The following is a 15,000-nucleotide window of genomic DNA, read 5'->3' as shown; positions in this document are numbered from 1 at the left end:
ACATTTTTATTTACGGTTATATGGCGTCAGACATATGGTTAAGGACCACAAAGATTTTGAGAGGATCTATGATACATTCAATCGATAGCTTTCATTTTTGTTAAAAGTAAATTTATCAAGATGAGTTAATCCGTATTGCGGCCGTCTATATTTGCTAACAATGAGGCAGCACTGCTACTGAACATTATTCCCAATACAGTCTTCATCTATTTAACAAATACTAACCAAAATAAATACTTTCTTAGAAATGGTTTTAAACACAGTCCATTTTATTTGAATTTTGAAGAAAATCATTATATCAGTGCAACATATTATGTCCACAGACGTCTGGCGTTGGTGTATTGTGGGCAACATTTGTTCTGAGAGATTAACTTGGCTTGAAGGTAATCTAAATACTGAAATACATCTAGCAGCGATCATTTTGTTTAAAAAATCCATTACCATAAGTAATAACTACATTGGCGTCATTATCAAAGCTCTAGAGTACATTTCCATTATACTTGAACCGTTAATAATGATAAAAGTGGAGACTACATGTGGAATACTTGTAGGTACATTTTCTTCTATTTCTCACTTAAACAATGCAGAATATTGATCAGTTTAAACGGTACTAAATATTAATGAAACGAAAGTGAAAAGTATTTGTCAATTTAAAAAAGTGCTAAACATGTATGATTTGAAATATTTGCAATGTATCTTTTTATCAGTATATGTGGAAACATTTAATAATCTAAACTTTGCAAAACATTTGTTATTTAAAGCAAAATGATTACTTAATAAATAACTAAAAACATACAATATATTAATCTAAATATTGTAACACATTGATTAAAGCAGAAAATATTTACTCATTTAAAAAGAAAATTATTTATGAATTTAAAAGAATACGGTTGAATGTAAACAGTTCAAAACACATCTAATTTCTAAAGTTTAAAAAAAAAAATCATTTTAAAAGCCAAAACATTTGCGAATTTAAATTCCAAACACAGACAGTTTGTCAACGCTTCAAACATTATCAATTTGAAGCTATATGGCCCTAATCTCAGAAATACGTACCTTTTTGTTTCGCTAAAAATATTTTGAGTTTACGGAGAACCAGAAACACACTGGACTTCTCAAAATTAATAATATAATCAAAATGTCGTAAGTTAATGGTTAAAAAGCCACAAGAGGCAAACACTCACAATAATTAAGCTGCCTAATAACTACAATCAACGTCTATAAAGTGCAAAGTATTTATAAATTACGACAGTGAGAAGTATATATATATATATATATATATATATATATATATATATATATATATATATATATATATATATATATATATATATTACTTAAATAGTACAAAACATTGCTTCATTAAAGGGACATTCCCGAGTTGCACTGTAAGATATTTCCGACTAATAAAATATTTCTACGATTAAACTTACATATTAAATATATTTTCTTGTTTAGAATATCAGTGTCTGTATATTCAATGTGTTTCTGGTCATCTTAATATTTGTGTGGAGCCCAAACTGGATTTTAGGAAATAAAATAAAATTTAACCTAGTACAAATATTAGAACGATCAGAAACACGTTTAATATACAACCACCAATATTTATGCAGAAAAATATATTTGATATGTAATTACAATCGTTGAAAAGACTGTTAGTCGATAACATCTTAAAAAGTGCAGCAAACTTAGGAATGTCCCTTTAAAATTTTGACCAATTTAAAAACTCTAAACATTTAAAAATTAAAAATGAAGCACACATGTGAATGTAAGCAGTTAAACATATTTACACATCTGAAGTGTATAACAAAAAGCAACTAAAAGGAAAATATTTGTGAATAATACAAAGTATAACTGTATGTAAACGCTTATTAATTAATTAATTAATTAATTAATTAATTATTTAAAGGTGTAAATTATTATGCAAAACATACATTTATTATTTTAAATGATGACGTCATTAGAGATTGAATCTGGACTCTACACGTTTTATAAGCACAGGCCCAGGAACACATTGGAAAACGTATTGGATATATGGACAAGAAAATGCATTTAGACGGACGAAATTTAAATATAACAGTTCAAAATGCAAAACATAGACAAACTGTAAGGCAAAACATTTGTGAATTTGTGCAAAATAATATTAAATGTAACCATTTAAAACATACTAGTCTATCAATTCAAAGTGGAAAAGTATTGATCATTTTAAGGAGCCCTTTCAACGATTAACATTATACATTAGATACTTGTTCTCATTTTGATTACCAGTGTATGCGTAAACAATGTGTTTAACTTCATTTTACTTCCTAATATATTTGTTTTTCGCACTGAAGTTATTGGTAGATACAACCAAGTGTGGGCTTACTAGAAACACTAGTACGATCTGGCCCCGTGCTTATAAACCTTAAAGTCTAGACTTTAATAAAGTTTATAAAACGTTTAGAGTCTAGACTCGAGACTAATAGAGTCTGAGACACACTAATGTCATGACAACGCCATGCAAATTGTATGTGTGTGGCGTGTTTAGATATTGAATCTGGACTCTACACGTTTTATAAGCACGGGCCCAGGAACACATTGGAAAACGCATTGGATATATGGACAAAAACATGCATTTAATATACATATATATGTCATTGTAGTCGTTGAAAAGGCTTTGTCGTAATTTTAGAGGAAAACGGGTAGTCGAAAACATCGGGAACGGGCAACTTCAGTCCCTTTAAAACTATGCACAAGCTAATCCTCGAGAATCAGTTGTGAGATACGTCATCTTTACCTTCTTGTGGGAGGACCTTGGCCGGCCTCTGGATCTCCGCCCAGGAGTGGCTCCGTCTGTAGGGCGGCATCCCTTTCTTAACCTCCTCCCTCATGCTGCTGTAGCTCATCCCCTGGGTGTCGATGCTCGTGCGGCGGCTCGAGGACATCTTTCGTCTGACCAGGGCACGCGACAAGTCTTCGCAATCCACGGGTTCCGAGTCGGAGAAATCTGAGCACGAATATCAACTTAATTAGCACATCAGCAGTCGCGCAGGGTCAAAAAGTCAAATACATATACAGACATATTGGATCAACAGGTTATTCTTACTAATTGGACTAACAATTAGTCCAACAAGCTGCTGGACTGTTTTTAGAAGGGCGTAGGGCGTGTGTTTCTGCGCACATACAAATTGCTGTAGATCTTCATCATAGTGGTAAAATGTGTTGTAAGAAAATAGCTTATGAAAAGAGGTCTGTTTAACATTGTTAATTAGGTGTCTAATAAAAACAGTAACGACGACATTTGATGACAAGTCAAAGGTTGTGCCCACGGCAGGCATGCTTGAACAGTTCTCTGATGGAGGCATGCCCAAAATTACCCACCCACACCCACATTTGATGCTTGCTAATAAAAGGCAACAAGAACTTCCAGCATATGGCTACTCTTTTTTGTAGGCATTAATGAATCTTTCATGTGCACAGGATAGTATATACCATGACTACTGATACGTGCATGTTCTGGAATACTGGTAGAATGGGGAGAAAAATATATATGTCCGAAATATATCTCTTTAAAATAGTACTTTTCTTTACTTCGATGGGTTCAGAAAGGGAAGCAACTCTCGTTAAACCTAAATAGATTTTCTGGATCCGCCACTGAGTATAATCACTTATACTGACTTTTCTCTCACTAACCTATTAGTATTATAACTCACTTTTAAACCTGGATGGACGGCCGAAATAAATATGTGTGCCCAGGACAGACTTTTTGAAACTTAATTGGATAAAAGCAAGAAAATCAATTTAGAATGACAATGATTAAATTTAGGTGGAATCGTCATTACCTGCGAATGATACATCGGTGTCGTCAATTCGGCTACCATCTGATCCTTTTCTGCTACTGCGACTGCTCGCCGAGCCTCGTCGATCGGACGGGTCGGAAAAGATCGAAGTCCTACGACTCCCCATGCTGCTGGCCGAACCACGCCGATCAGTGTCGGAAGCAAACGAAGTCCTCCGACTACAGAGGCTACTAGCCGATCCCCGCCTGTCGGAATCCGACGCGAGTGATGTCCGTCTGCTACCACAACTACTGCTCGACCCTCGACGAAGGTCAAGGGCAAGGGCACCAAGCATCACGTGATCGGAAGCAGACGCATAAGACGTTCGTCTGCTTCCGTAGTCGACAAAGATTTGGGGAACAACAAATGGCGGGTCATCTCGGCTTCGTTTTCGAAGCATAGGTCCAACGATCAAACTTTTCTTCTCTTCTTTCTTTGGCTTCTTTCGACATTTTCCTTAAAAAAAAACAAAAAAAAAAAAAAAAACAACAACATTATGTACACATTTTCAATGTTCTACATGCCCATCAGAGCAAGTTAAAACTGGAATGTCATCATCTGTGCATGGGAAAGAGACACATATTTACGTATTTACACACCCGCACATATAGGTATGTATGTATGTGTGCGTATGTATGTTTGCGTATGTATGTGTGCGTATGTATGTATGTATGTATAGCATAGAATAGCATAGCGAAACTTAGCATAACATAGTATTATAGCATAGCATAGCATAGCATAGCATAGCATAACATATGTGTTCTTGTGCGTGCGTGCGCTTGCGTGTGTATGTGTTTATAAAATATTTGATTTCGATTCTCAGAACGTTTTTGTTTTAAGCACCATGCGATATATTGACTGAAAAAAAAAGGTGAGGAGAGACCACATATAACTCTGCCATAGGCGTAATATGTATACAATTACGGAACACTGCATGGACTGTACCACAATCGGAGACCACATCCTGCCTTGCCATCTGCTATTTTAAGTTTGTCGTTGTTTTTATCGCGGACAACCTTATTCTTGACGTAGTTTTGCGACATTCAAGATCTGTAATAATACCTAACCCAAACAGACAAAAATCCAGAATAGAAAGTAAAGGATTGCTGTTACTAACAAGAGAGAAATGAAAAGTATCCCCTATCAATTGATCGAGTTGACGATCGTGACTACAAACGGAAATAGTATGACATGTTATTTGTTTTGATGACGTCATACAGTTCTGGTATCGGGAAAGGAATGATTACCATAAAATGACACCTCTGTTATTTTACGTTTGTTATTGTTTTTCTCGCGAGGAGCTTTATCCAAAAACGTACACTCACGACACCCAATAGCTGAAATAAAAACCTAATTCAAACACACCAAGATCCAAAATAGAAACTAGAAGATTGCTGCTTGTATCAAGAGGGGAGTGAAAAAGGTATCCCCTGTCAATCGAATGAGACTGATCGTGATGACATACGGAAGTTGTATGACATGTTATTTGCTTTGATGACGTCACGCGGGTCTTGTATCTGAAAAAGAATGAGTAGCACAAATATTGACACGACATACGATATCTCTCCTTGTTACTATTCGTGTCTTACAGGTGTGTATTTAACACTGTGTTTTGACGACGAAAGAAGGAACGAAGGAAGGGAGGAAAGAAATGTTTTATTTAACGGCGCACTCAAAACATTTTATTTACGGTTATATGGCGTCAGACAATTGGTTAAGGACCACACATATATTGAGAGAGGAAACCCGCTGTAACTACTTCATGGGCTACTCTTTTCGATTAACCGCAAGGGATCTTTTATATGCACCATCCCACAGACAGGGTAGTACATACCACAGCCTTTGATATGCCAGTCGTGGTGCACTGACTGGAACGAGAAATAGCCCAATGGGCCCATCGACGGGGATCGATCCCAGACCGACTGCGCATCGAGCGAGCGCTTTACCACTGGGCTACGTCCCGCCCCCTTTGACGACGACATCGAGGGTATAGTTTGCTGATGGTGCTGTATAGCAGGTGATTAAGATTACACTGTTGACGTTAAGTGATACAGATGATGCCGTGCATTGCCGAGCTCTGATTAATTACTGGAAGAAGTAATGAAAATAGCAGACAATAAAATGGCTGGAGTTAGCTTAACCAGAGCTAATAGTATTACCAGTTTGCAGTTAATATAACTTGATTAATAGTAAAACAAAATAATAATAACCCAGTCCATTGGCTTGTTTTTGCATCTTATTATTATTATCATGTTTAGACTTGCGAGACTCAGGAAAGACGACCAAACAGCTGTGCCATTCCCATTTCCAATCTTTTGTACCCATGCCACGTTTAAAGGTAGGGTTGGTTTATAGTGTTTAAGAACAATAAATCGTTGTTTTATAAAAGGCGATAGGACACAGTTTGTTATTTTTATCCGAATATGTTCGGTGGATAATGTTGTTATCAGTTATGCCCCTCATTCAGTATGACTCTGCTTTAGATGTTTGCCCGGACATTTGAATCTATAAGCTAGTAGATAGGGAATATAGTATTATTTAAGCCAAATGTCTACCAGGGAAGACTTTGACTTTATGCTGAAAATTCGTCTTGTTCCCCTTCTTCATTAAATCATTTTATGGCCGTCATTCATTTCATTTCAATTTATGTTATCTGGGCTGTCTGTCCAGGATAGTGTGCTAGTTGTTAGTTGCTAGTGGTTAGTAAGAGAGAAGAGGGTGTAGTGGCTTTACACCTACCCATTGAGTCGTTAAAACTCGCTCTGGGTAGGAGCCGGTACCAAGTTGCGAACCCTGTACTACCAGCCTTATGTCCGATGGCTTAACAACGACACCACCGAGGCCGGCTTTGGCCGTCATATCAGTAATCCGGATGCGATGATGAAGTCTGCCATCTTTTGGAGGTCTTAGACAGGGTCTCAGAGAGTTTGGTCTTCAGGGGTGAGTCTTCACGTTTTTCCATACCCTGGGCACACTTTGCAATAACAAAGTGTCATCACGAAGCAAAAGTCAGTAATGGTTCATCTCGAAGAACAGAATTAATCCATGACAGTCGATATAAAAAGCAACAACAAAGAAAATAAAGTCCATGTCATATATCTCGGAGCTTTCTCCGAACGACAGGAAATTACACTTTCAGATTTTATAAAACCCAAAAAACTCCAGAGGCAATATCAAATTATCAAAAGTGATTGTGCGCACCGAACGAGGAGGAAAATACCCCATGGTAATAAAGCCACTCCAACAACAATGCAATACGCCAAAAACACAGCTCGGGAAAGAAAAAGCGTTCGCCACTATCGCAAGAATCGCGAAAAAGCATCTATTATTTCCTGTGTCGTGGTTTTGTGTAGCGGTTAATTGCCGATATAAAAGTAGTGGATTTGAGTTTCGGCTGAGTATACCAGTGTGGTAATGCTAGAGCAGAACGTACGGATACACTGTACGTATAATCTACATACATAATGCATGCCTATGCAATATGGTGAGAGATGGGCTTTTGTCAGAATACATTGCAAATCGTCCTGAACAGGGCCCCGTTCCACGGACCAATCTTAGCGCTGCGATAACCTTAAGTTTATAAGGTAGTTATGCACTTAGGGTGATCTTAGTGCTAAGATTCCTTTGTGGAACGGGGCCCTGGTCTGTGTGCCAAAGACAAATATCAATTAAATACTAGCATAATTATAAATTATCAGCATCATCAAACAAACTGACGATGGCAAGACATGCACGTGCATAGAGAGACATACATGACAACCATAATATGTTGATGATGAACTGGTTAGTCCATGGCATGTTTCCTCTAGTAAGTGCTGCTTTTAGATGAGGGCATGCGTGAAGCTGAATAAAAATACCATTTCGTTTCTCTGAGTTAGATTCCATATAATTTCTTCCCAATCTGGCAACTCCTTCACTGTCACGTCCCAGTCCTTGTCTCTGTAACTGCGAATGGTGATTACCTCATGTAGCTACCTGTTTTACAGACGTGTTTTTTTCCAATCTGGCTGACTGGGGACTCTATTTACGTGACCCTATCCACTTAAGGTTCAGGCACACCCATCCCGGATTTGGCCTCTGAAATCGCCAGTGACCAATTCCGGGACAAGAAGTGTTTCCAGTCAGCATTTGCTATGGGCGTAGTCTAGCTAATCACCTTGGAGAGTCTTAATTCAATCACAGAAGATGATTCTGTGACCACCACCATTATTCCCCTATCACCGGTGGTCATTAGTTGGTGCAGTAGGGTCACACCAGCATTGTTAAGTCTACTACACATGATATTTACATTGTACCAGCTGAGCAAAAGGTCTCAAGTTACCTTTTGCTTAGTTGGTGGCTCTCGCGTTCGGTAGGTTTTAGTGGCAGAGGATGATAATGGCACATGGGTTCAAGGACGTACAACGCCGTGGAAAAAAGGTTGAGGCTAGTAAGAAAAATGGCGGTGTAGGCAGTTCAGAACAGTCATGAGAAACTGATAGACCAGAGTCGAAACAAGACTAGAATCGATGACAAAATTAAAAATTTAAACAAAGACAGTCACGGACAGAGATGAGTAACAAATGTATGAAAGTGTGGTCCAGCCTTGTTGGGATTTGAACCACTGATTTCGCACTTCCCTGGAACGATATGACACGTCTGTCCTTGGACCTATTAACGTGCCACTGTCTTCAAAATATTCAGGCATGTATCCCCCCCACTTCCGGGCACTCTGACACTTATAAGGGTGGTGGGGCCGAGGACAGCGTGCTTGAACCTTAATTGAATATAAGCACAATAATAATAATAAATGAAATGTGGTGGTGGTGGTGGGGGCAGGGAGGAGATGCCTCCAACCGATAAATAAAACAAAGCAAAGATGCACTCCTTTTCTAGATGGAATAATAGAATTTATCACCGTTGTGAGGTATAGATAAGGCAATTCCAACCCGAGGGACAAAACATTTTGTCCCGAGAGTTGGAACTGCCTTATCTATACCTCACAACCGTGATTGATTGTTTTTGTTACCCATTTAATTACAGTAACAAGACATTAATTTTGTAAGCTACGGTTTGCTTATTGTAGAACGATTCGTAAACATTCCACCTGCAAACTCATTTAATCATACGCGGAAAATGTATAGTTCACATTATGCAACGACATGAAAATGTAACAAGTTATCATTAAATATAAAGTTGAAAATATTAATTTGTTTAAATATATAAAACAATGATACAACGTTAAATGGCAAACAGAATTATGAAAACCATGAGTTATGACGTCAATCGTCGTAAAACATGAGATATGACATCAATAGTTGTAAAACATGAATTATGACGTCAATCGTTGTAAAACATGAGTTATGACGCCACGCGTATGTAGAAATCATCCAGCTTCGGGGTGCTAGACAGATTTCTCTAGCACCGTGCAAAAGCTGGCTAATTCAGTCCAGTGAGCAAGCAAAGACAATACATTACTTCTTCCTGATAGTTTTGTTTTTGACAGCATCCCTACACCCACAATTATTTTAAGCCATGGAATGATGGATACCAGGCCAGTATCTGACTGAGTGGTCCGATCAATCAATCAGTCAGTCAACTGTTTGGCGTGTGTTTACAGCCAGCGAACATTTCGACATGCCTGTCTGGCACCCCCTCCGAGACGGCCGGAAATAGCTGCCCAATGCAGACATCACACAGTCCGCTTAATCCATCTGTCCAAACCCACGGACAAGGCTTGCTTTCATGTGACTGCCATTCCAACGGACCACGTGACAAAACAGGATGCACTTAGCCTCTCGCGTGCTAAACAAAAGGGATGGTTGTTAGGAAGTAGTAAGTCCATTAGCTTATAACACTGACAGGCAGCTGGACACAGGTTATATATTTTTCAGTCGATCTCAATCAGCGGAAAGCCGAAGAAAGAGATGATGATGATGATGATGAAGTTTGTTATCTCCGCTTTCCTCTTTGTCCTTGAACGCCCCAGAGTAGCGGTGTGTGGGCTGAACTGCGCATTTACCGCTGCGCATCTGGCACATGTCATTTGAACTTATTTTCGTGCTTATAATACTAGTATTCAATTAAGGTTCAAGCACGCTGTCCTGGGCACACACACACACACACACACACACACACACACACACACACACACACATCAGCTATCTGTGCTGTCTGTCCAGAACAGGGGGTTAGTCAACTTAGTGGTTAGTGAGTGAGAAGAGGGTGTAGTGGTCTTACACCCAAATACCTACCCATTGGTCGTTAAAATTCGCTCTGGGTTGGAGCAGGTACCTACTAGCATTTTGTCCGCTGGCTTAACCACTACACCAGCGAGGCAGGTCTGACATATGTATGCCTGTTTCTAGCTACCCTAATTAAGAAGAGCTGCAGAGCGAAGCGGTGGTGACAGAACACTATCCATGTGGTTCAGAAATAGCATGTGGATTATCCCTCGGTTCATTGTCCATAAAAAAGGCTAACAGATCGGTCGCTTTCATCCTGTCATGATTAACTTGATCGGTCATCTACTAAGATATTTAAAAAAAGAAACCTGGCCGGTACTTGGAGTCACCCACTTAACGATTAGTGGTCACCTGGGTGATCCCGAGGCTCATATAGCAATGACTTTGTCATGCGTATAGGGGACGCACCCTTCCGGGTGTAGAGCTCACGAATGCTTGAGGAACTCGGCGAGGACACCTCTCAACCTGGCCAGCTGTTTTCTCCTCAACAATACGTTTCACCACCACTCCGGACGGCGCCTGGCGGGCTCTCACTATCATCATCGCTCCTATCCTATCATTCCCTCCCTTCCTTCCCCTATACCATCATCAACCTAAATACTGCCCTACTGTGCTACATGGATAACTTGGAGGTGGTGGGATGGGGGGGGGGGGGGACGCCGTGGTAGGGTGCTGTTTGGGTGCGCTAGGGCGTAGGCAGTTTGGGCCGATAGAATGCCTGGTAGGAGGCCTCCCTCCCCCGGAACCTCCACCCCATGGAAATCCGGATCAGCCGAACTGGGCTACCCGCCTGTTTGAGTGCGGACTGGATTGGGCGCGATGCTCCCCCTTTGCCAATCCTTGTTCCTCCAGGGCTTAAGATTATAAGTAATTAAATGTATTATTATTAATAAATACTATATTATTTATTTTTATTATATTAGTTTTTTAGACTAGCCCGACTGAAAAATATATTGCACCTTCTAAATACTAATTGTAACTATATAACCTGAGCTAGCTGTATTGAATTGATGCTTCTAAAAATTTTTTTTTATTAATTTAAATTAAAACTAGTTTAAATTCTTAAGTCCCCTTTTTATTTTATGTTTTGCCGTAAGTGGTCAGACCACGTTTCTAAATTACTCCCCTTCATATTTTATTCCCCCTTCCCCCTCCCCCCTCCTGCCCCGGAATTGGTCACTGGCGAAGTCAGAGGCTAAATCCGAGGTGGGCGTGCCTGAACCTCTGTGGATATGGGCACGTAAATAGAGTTCCCATCCCATCCTGTCATGGACGCAGGGGCCGGCCAAGGCCGGCTCTTGTGCCCACGACAGGCGTGCGCTACAACAGCTTGCTCTGAATGTGCACGTAAAACCCTATGACCTGACCTGGTCGCTTTCAGTGGAAGGATGTAATTAAAAAAAAAATGAGAAGGAGAATGACATCATTTTGCAACGTAATTTGATAATTTAACGACTAAAATTAAATTTATTTGAAAAACAAAAATTAAGGTAGATAAAAAAAAAAAATTGGAAACGGAATAATGAATAAAACGAAACTAAACTTGTACAACAACACGGGGGAAGAAAGAAAGAGAGAGAGAGAGAGAGAGAGAGAGAGAGAGAGAGAGAGAGAGAGAGAGAGAGAGAGAGAGAGAGAGAGAGAGAGGGGGGGGGGGGGGGGAGGAGGGGGTAGTTGGGATTAACCAGTATCTATTGAAGTATTTAACTTTATTTAGAATCAATGGAATGAATGTTACGAATGAACATTTAATGAACAATTTGCATGTGTAAATTTCAAAAGAACTGGAACTGAGATTGTGACAATTCAAAGCGTCGTGTGTCGCAATAAATCCATTTCAAAGAGTTCAGGATATCTTCTGAACTAAAAAAAAAATTAATTTTAAAAATGAAAATAAATTGAACCAAGACATCAGTATAGTTTCCTTACCGTATATTTTCCGTATGACTTTCTTGAGACTGCGGTCCCAGAAACTTCGCGAACGGCATGATGGGAATCTCCAGCAGAGAAAGGCCACGACTGACGTGAGAACCACTACACTGACACCGCCAGTGATGATCCCAGCAATCTCCGCCGGCGGAACTGAAACACCAACAATACTTGTTACAGTACCAGTGTAATATTCTTAAAAATTAATGAACGATGAATCAGAAGGTATATTACGTTGATTGTAATTGTTGGTAGGCTGAAGTCACCCATAGTGTTATACAGAGCGACAAAAGGTTAAAGTACAAAATGATTCATTGCTGGTTACAAGACAATCCAAGGCATTATTTTATCTAAGCTGGAATAAAATGCATTTTATTAGCTACTGTGAGTATATTCATTTTGATGGACATTTCTAATGCATGTTTATTGGCATATTTTTTCTTATACTAATACAATCTTTCTTTGAGACAAGAAATGTTTGACGAAATATATGCATACAATGCATTTTCATGCCCCTAGAAATCTCTGTGTATATGTGTGTATGTGTGTATGTGTATATACACATGTATATATCTGTGTGTGTGCGTGTGCGCGCGTGTATATGTGAGTGTGTGTGTGTGCGTGTTAGAGAGAGAGAATGAATGAACGAATGTTCAACAACACCCCAGCACGAAAAATACATCGGCTTTTGGGTGGAGAGAGAGAGAGAGAGAGAGAGAGAGAGAGATTGAAATAGAGACTGAGAAACAGAACTATGTGTGGGAATAACGAGGGAAAACGAGCGAAGAGCGAGGAAGGTGTGTGTGTGTGTGTGTGTGTGGTGTGTGTGTGTGTGTGTGGTGTGGTGTGTGTGTTTGTGTATGTATGTATGTGTGTGTGTGGTGTGTGTGTGTATGTGGTGTGTGTGTGTGGTGTGTGTGTATATGTATGTGTGTGTGTATGTGTGTGTGGTGTGTGTGTGTGGTGGGTGTGTATGTGTGTGTGAGAGAGAGAGAGAGAGAGAGAGAGAGAGAGAGAGAGAGAGAGAGAGAGAGAGAGAGAGAGAGAGAGAGGGAGGGAGGGAGAGGGAGTAAGTGAGATAAAGAGGAGAGATAGACAGAGAGAGAGAGAGAGAGAGAGAGAGAGAGAGAGAGAGAGAGAGAGGGGAGGGAGAGGGAGTAAGTGAGATAGATAGAGAGAGAGAGAGAGAGAGAGAGGAGAGAGAGAGAGAGAGAGAGAGAGAGAGAGAGAGAGAGAGAGAGAGAGAGAGAGAGAGAGAGAGAGAGAGAGAGAGATTGAGAGACAGAATTATGTGTGGGAATAACGAGGGAAAACGAGCGAAGAGCGAGGAAGGTGTGTGTGTGTGTGGTGGGTGTGGGTGTGTATGTATGTGTGTGTGGTGTGTGTGTGTGTATGTGGTGTGTGTGTGTGGTGTGTGTGTATGTGTATGTGTGTGTATATGTGTGTGGTGTGTGTGTGTGGTGTGTGTGTATGTGTGTGTGTGAGAGAGAGAGAGAGAGAGAGAGAGAGAGAGAGAGAGAGAGAGAGAGAGAGAGAGAGATTAATATCTAAAATCATCATCACAGTCATCTTCTGATCTTGATAATCATCATCATTATTATCAATATCATCATTGTGACAATCATCATCATCATATTTATTGTTATCATTATCACCATAACCATCAATAGCGCACTAATTCCAGTAGAAACGTTGGATCTCTCGTAGGTTCAATGACAGCCAATTGCTTGGAAGTAAAAACCTAATAAAGCCACAAAACAAGCGAAGAAGATCGATAGAATGTTATTAATGTGGAAATTCAATACGTTTTTCTTTTGCAATTGGTCAGTGTTTAAAAATATCAAAACGACTAATACTCCAGCTATCAGTTACATTAAAACAGTTGTTGCTTCATCCCGTGTTCTTTGATCTTTGTTTACTATATCAGTTGGAACCATCTCTGTAGCGGTTTAGATAAAAGGTACCAACTCGAAGCTTCATATCAAATGATAAATATTCAATTTTCTCTGAATGCCAAATGCATTTTCAGAAAATAAGTGAGATTTTCCAGTACTGTGAAGTTCAATTTTAACTTGTCGATCAAACACTAGTTGTACTTAAGCACCCCAACATTGCTCCGCAATTATTTTTTTTATTTTATTTTTTTTATCAAAGGCTGGTATTAATAATGTCAGAAGTTATCAAGCTAAGGTCACGCTACTGACAACTGACAGTTGTGTTATCCAGATGATCACAAGAAACAAGCACATGACGCGGTTGGAGAGACAAGGACTGTAATATGAAGGACAGCGAATGAGTTTGAAAGGTACAATGAATTTCCAGAGGTCTATGGAACGGTGCATATAAAAGATACCTTGCTATTAATGAATTTTTTTTCGCGGATTTCATTTCTTAGACTATATGTCAAAATGACCAAATGCTTAACATCTAATAGCCGATGATTAATAAATCAATGTGCTGTAATAGTGTCGTTAAACAAAACAAACTTTATATTACATAATTAAACATATGTCCTGGCTTAGAATATCAGTATCTGTATATAAACAAATTTGTTGACATTCTAATGTTTGTAATGGTTTAAACACGATTTTGCACCACTAGAGCACATTGATTATTAATCATCAGCTATTGGATGTCAAACATATGGTCATTTTGACACGGTCACAGAGAGGAAACCCGCTACATTATTTTACATTAGTAGCAAGGGATCTTTTATATGCACCATCCCACAGACATGGTAGCACATACCACGGCCTTTGATATGCCAATCGTGGTGCACTTGCTGGAACGAGAAATAGCCCAATGGGCCCACCGACGGGGAAATGAACAATGGCATCTACAAACATTAGCACGCGACCGAAGACACAATGGATATACAGACACTGGTATTCTAAACAAAACATTTCATTTCATTTCAACTTATTTTCGTGCTTATATCCAATTACGGTCCAAGCACGCTGTCCTGGGCACATACCTCAGCTATCTGGGCTGTCTGTCCAGGACAGTGGGTTAATTGTTACTTGTATTAG

General features: G+C 39.4%; 1 protein-coding gene across 1 annotated transcript in view; it reads right to left on the bottom strand.

Moving 5' to 3' along the window:
- Nucleotides 1–15,000, bottom strand: part of LOC121369750 — a 121,368-nt gene that overhangs the window by 48,067 nt on the left and 58,301 nt on the right. Inside the window, exons 3-8 of the mRNA XM_041494807.1 lie at nucleotides 11,972–12,124; nucleotides 10,833–10,896; nucleotides 7,676–7,763; nucleotides 5,284–5,335; nucleotides 3,822–4,274; nucleotides 2,777–2,986 (exon numbers count right to left, since the gene is read on the bottom strand). Of these exons, the coding sequence (XP_041350741.1) occupies nucleotides 2,777–2,986; nucleotides 3,822–4,274; nucleotides 5,284–5,335; nucleotides 7,676–7,763; nucleotides 10,833–10,896; nucleotides 11,972–12,124 (1,020 nt within the window). The remainder of the gene's footprint in view (nucleotides 1–2,776; nucleotides 2,987–3,821; nucleotides 4,275–5,283; nucleotides 5,336–7,675; nucleotides 7,764–10,832; nucleotides 10,897–11,971; nucleotides 12,125–15,000) is intronic.

The sequence above is a fragment of the Gigantopelta aegis genome, chromosome 4, assembly GCF_016097555.1.
Source record: "Gigantopelta aegis isolate Gae_Host chromosome 4, Gae_host_genome, whole genome shotgun sequence".
In the NCBI taxonomy this organism is placed as follows: domain Eukaryota; kingdom Metazoa; phylum Mollusca; class Gastropoda; order Neomphalida; family Peltospiridae; genus Gigantopelta; species Gigantopelta aegis.
The sequence above is the reverse complement of the archived record's forward strand: the minus strand, read 5'-3'. Positions and strand labels throughout refer to the sequence as shown.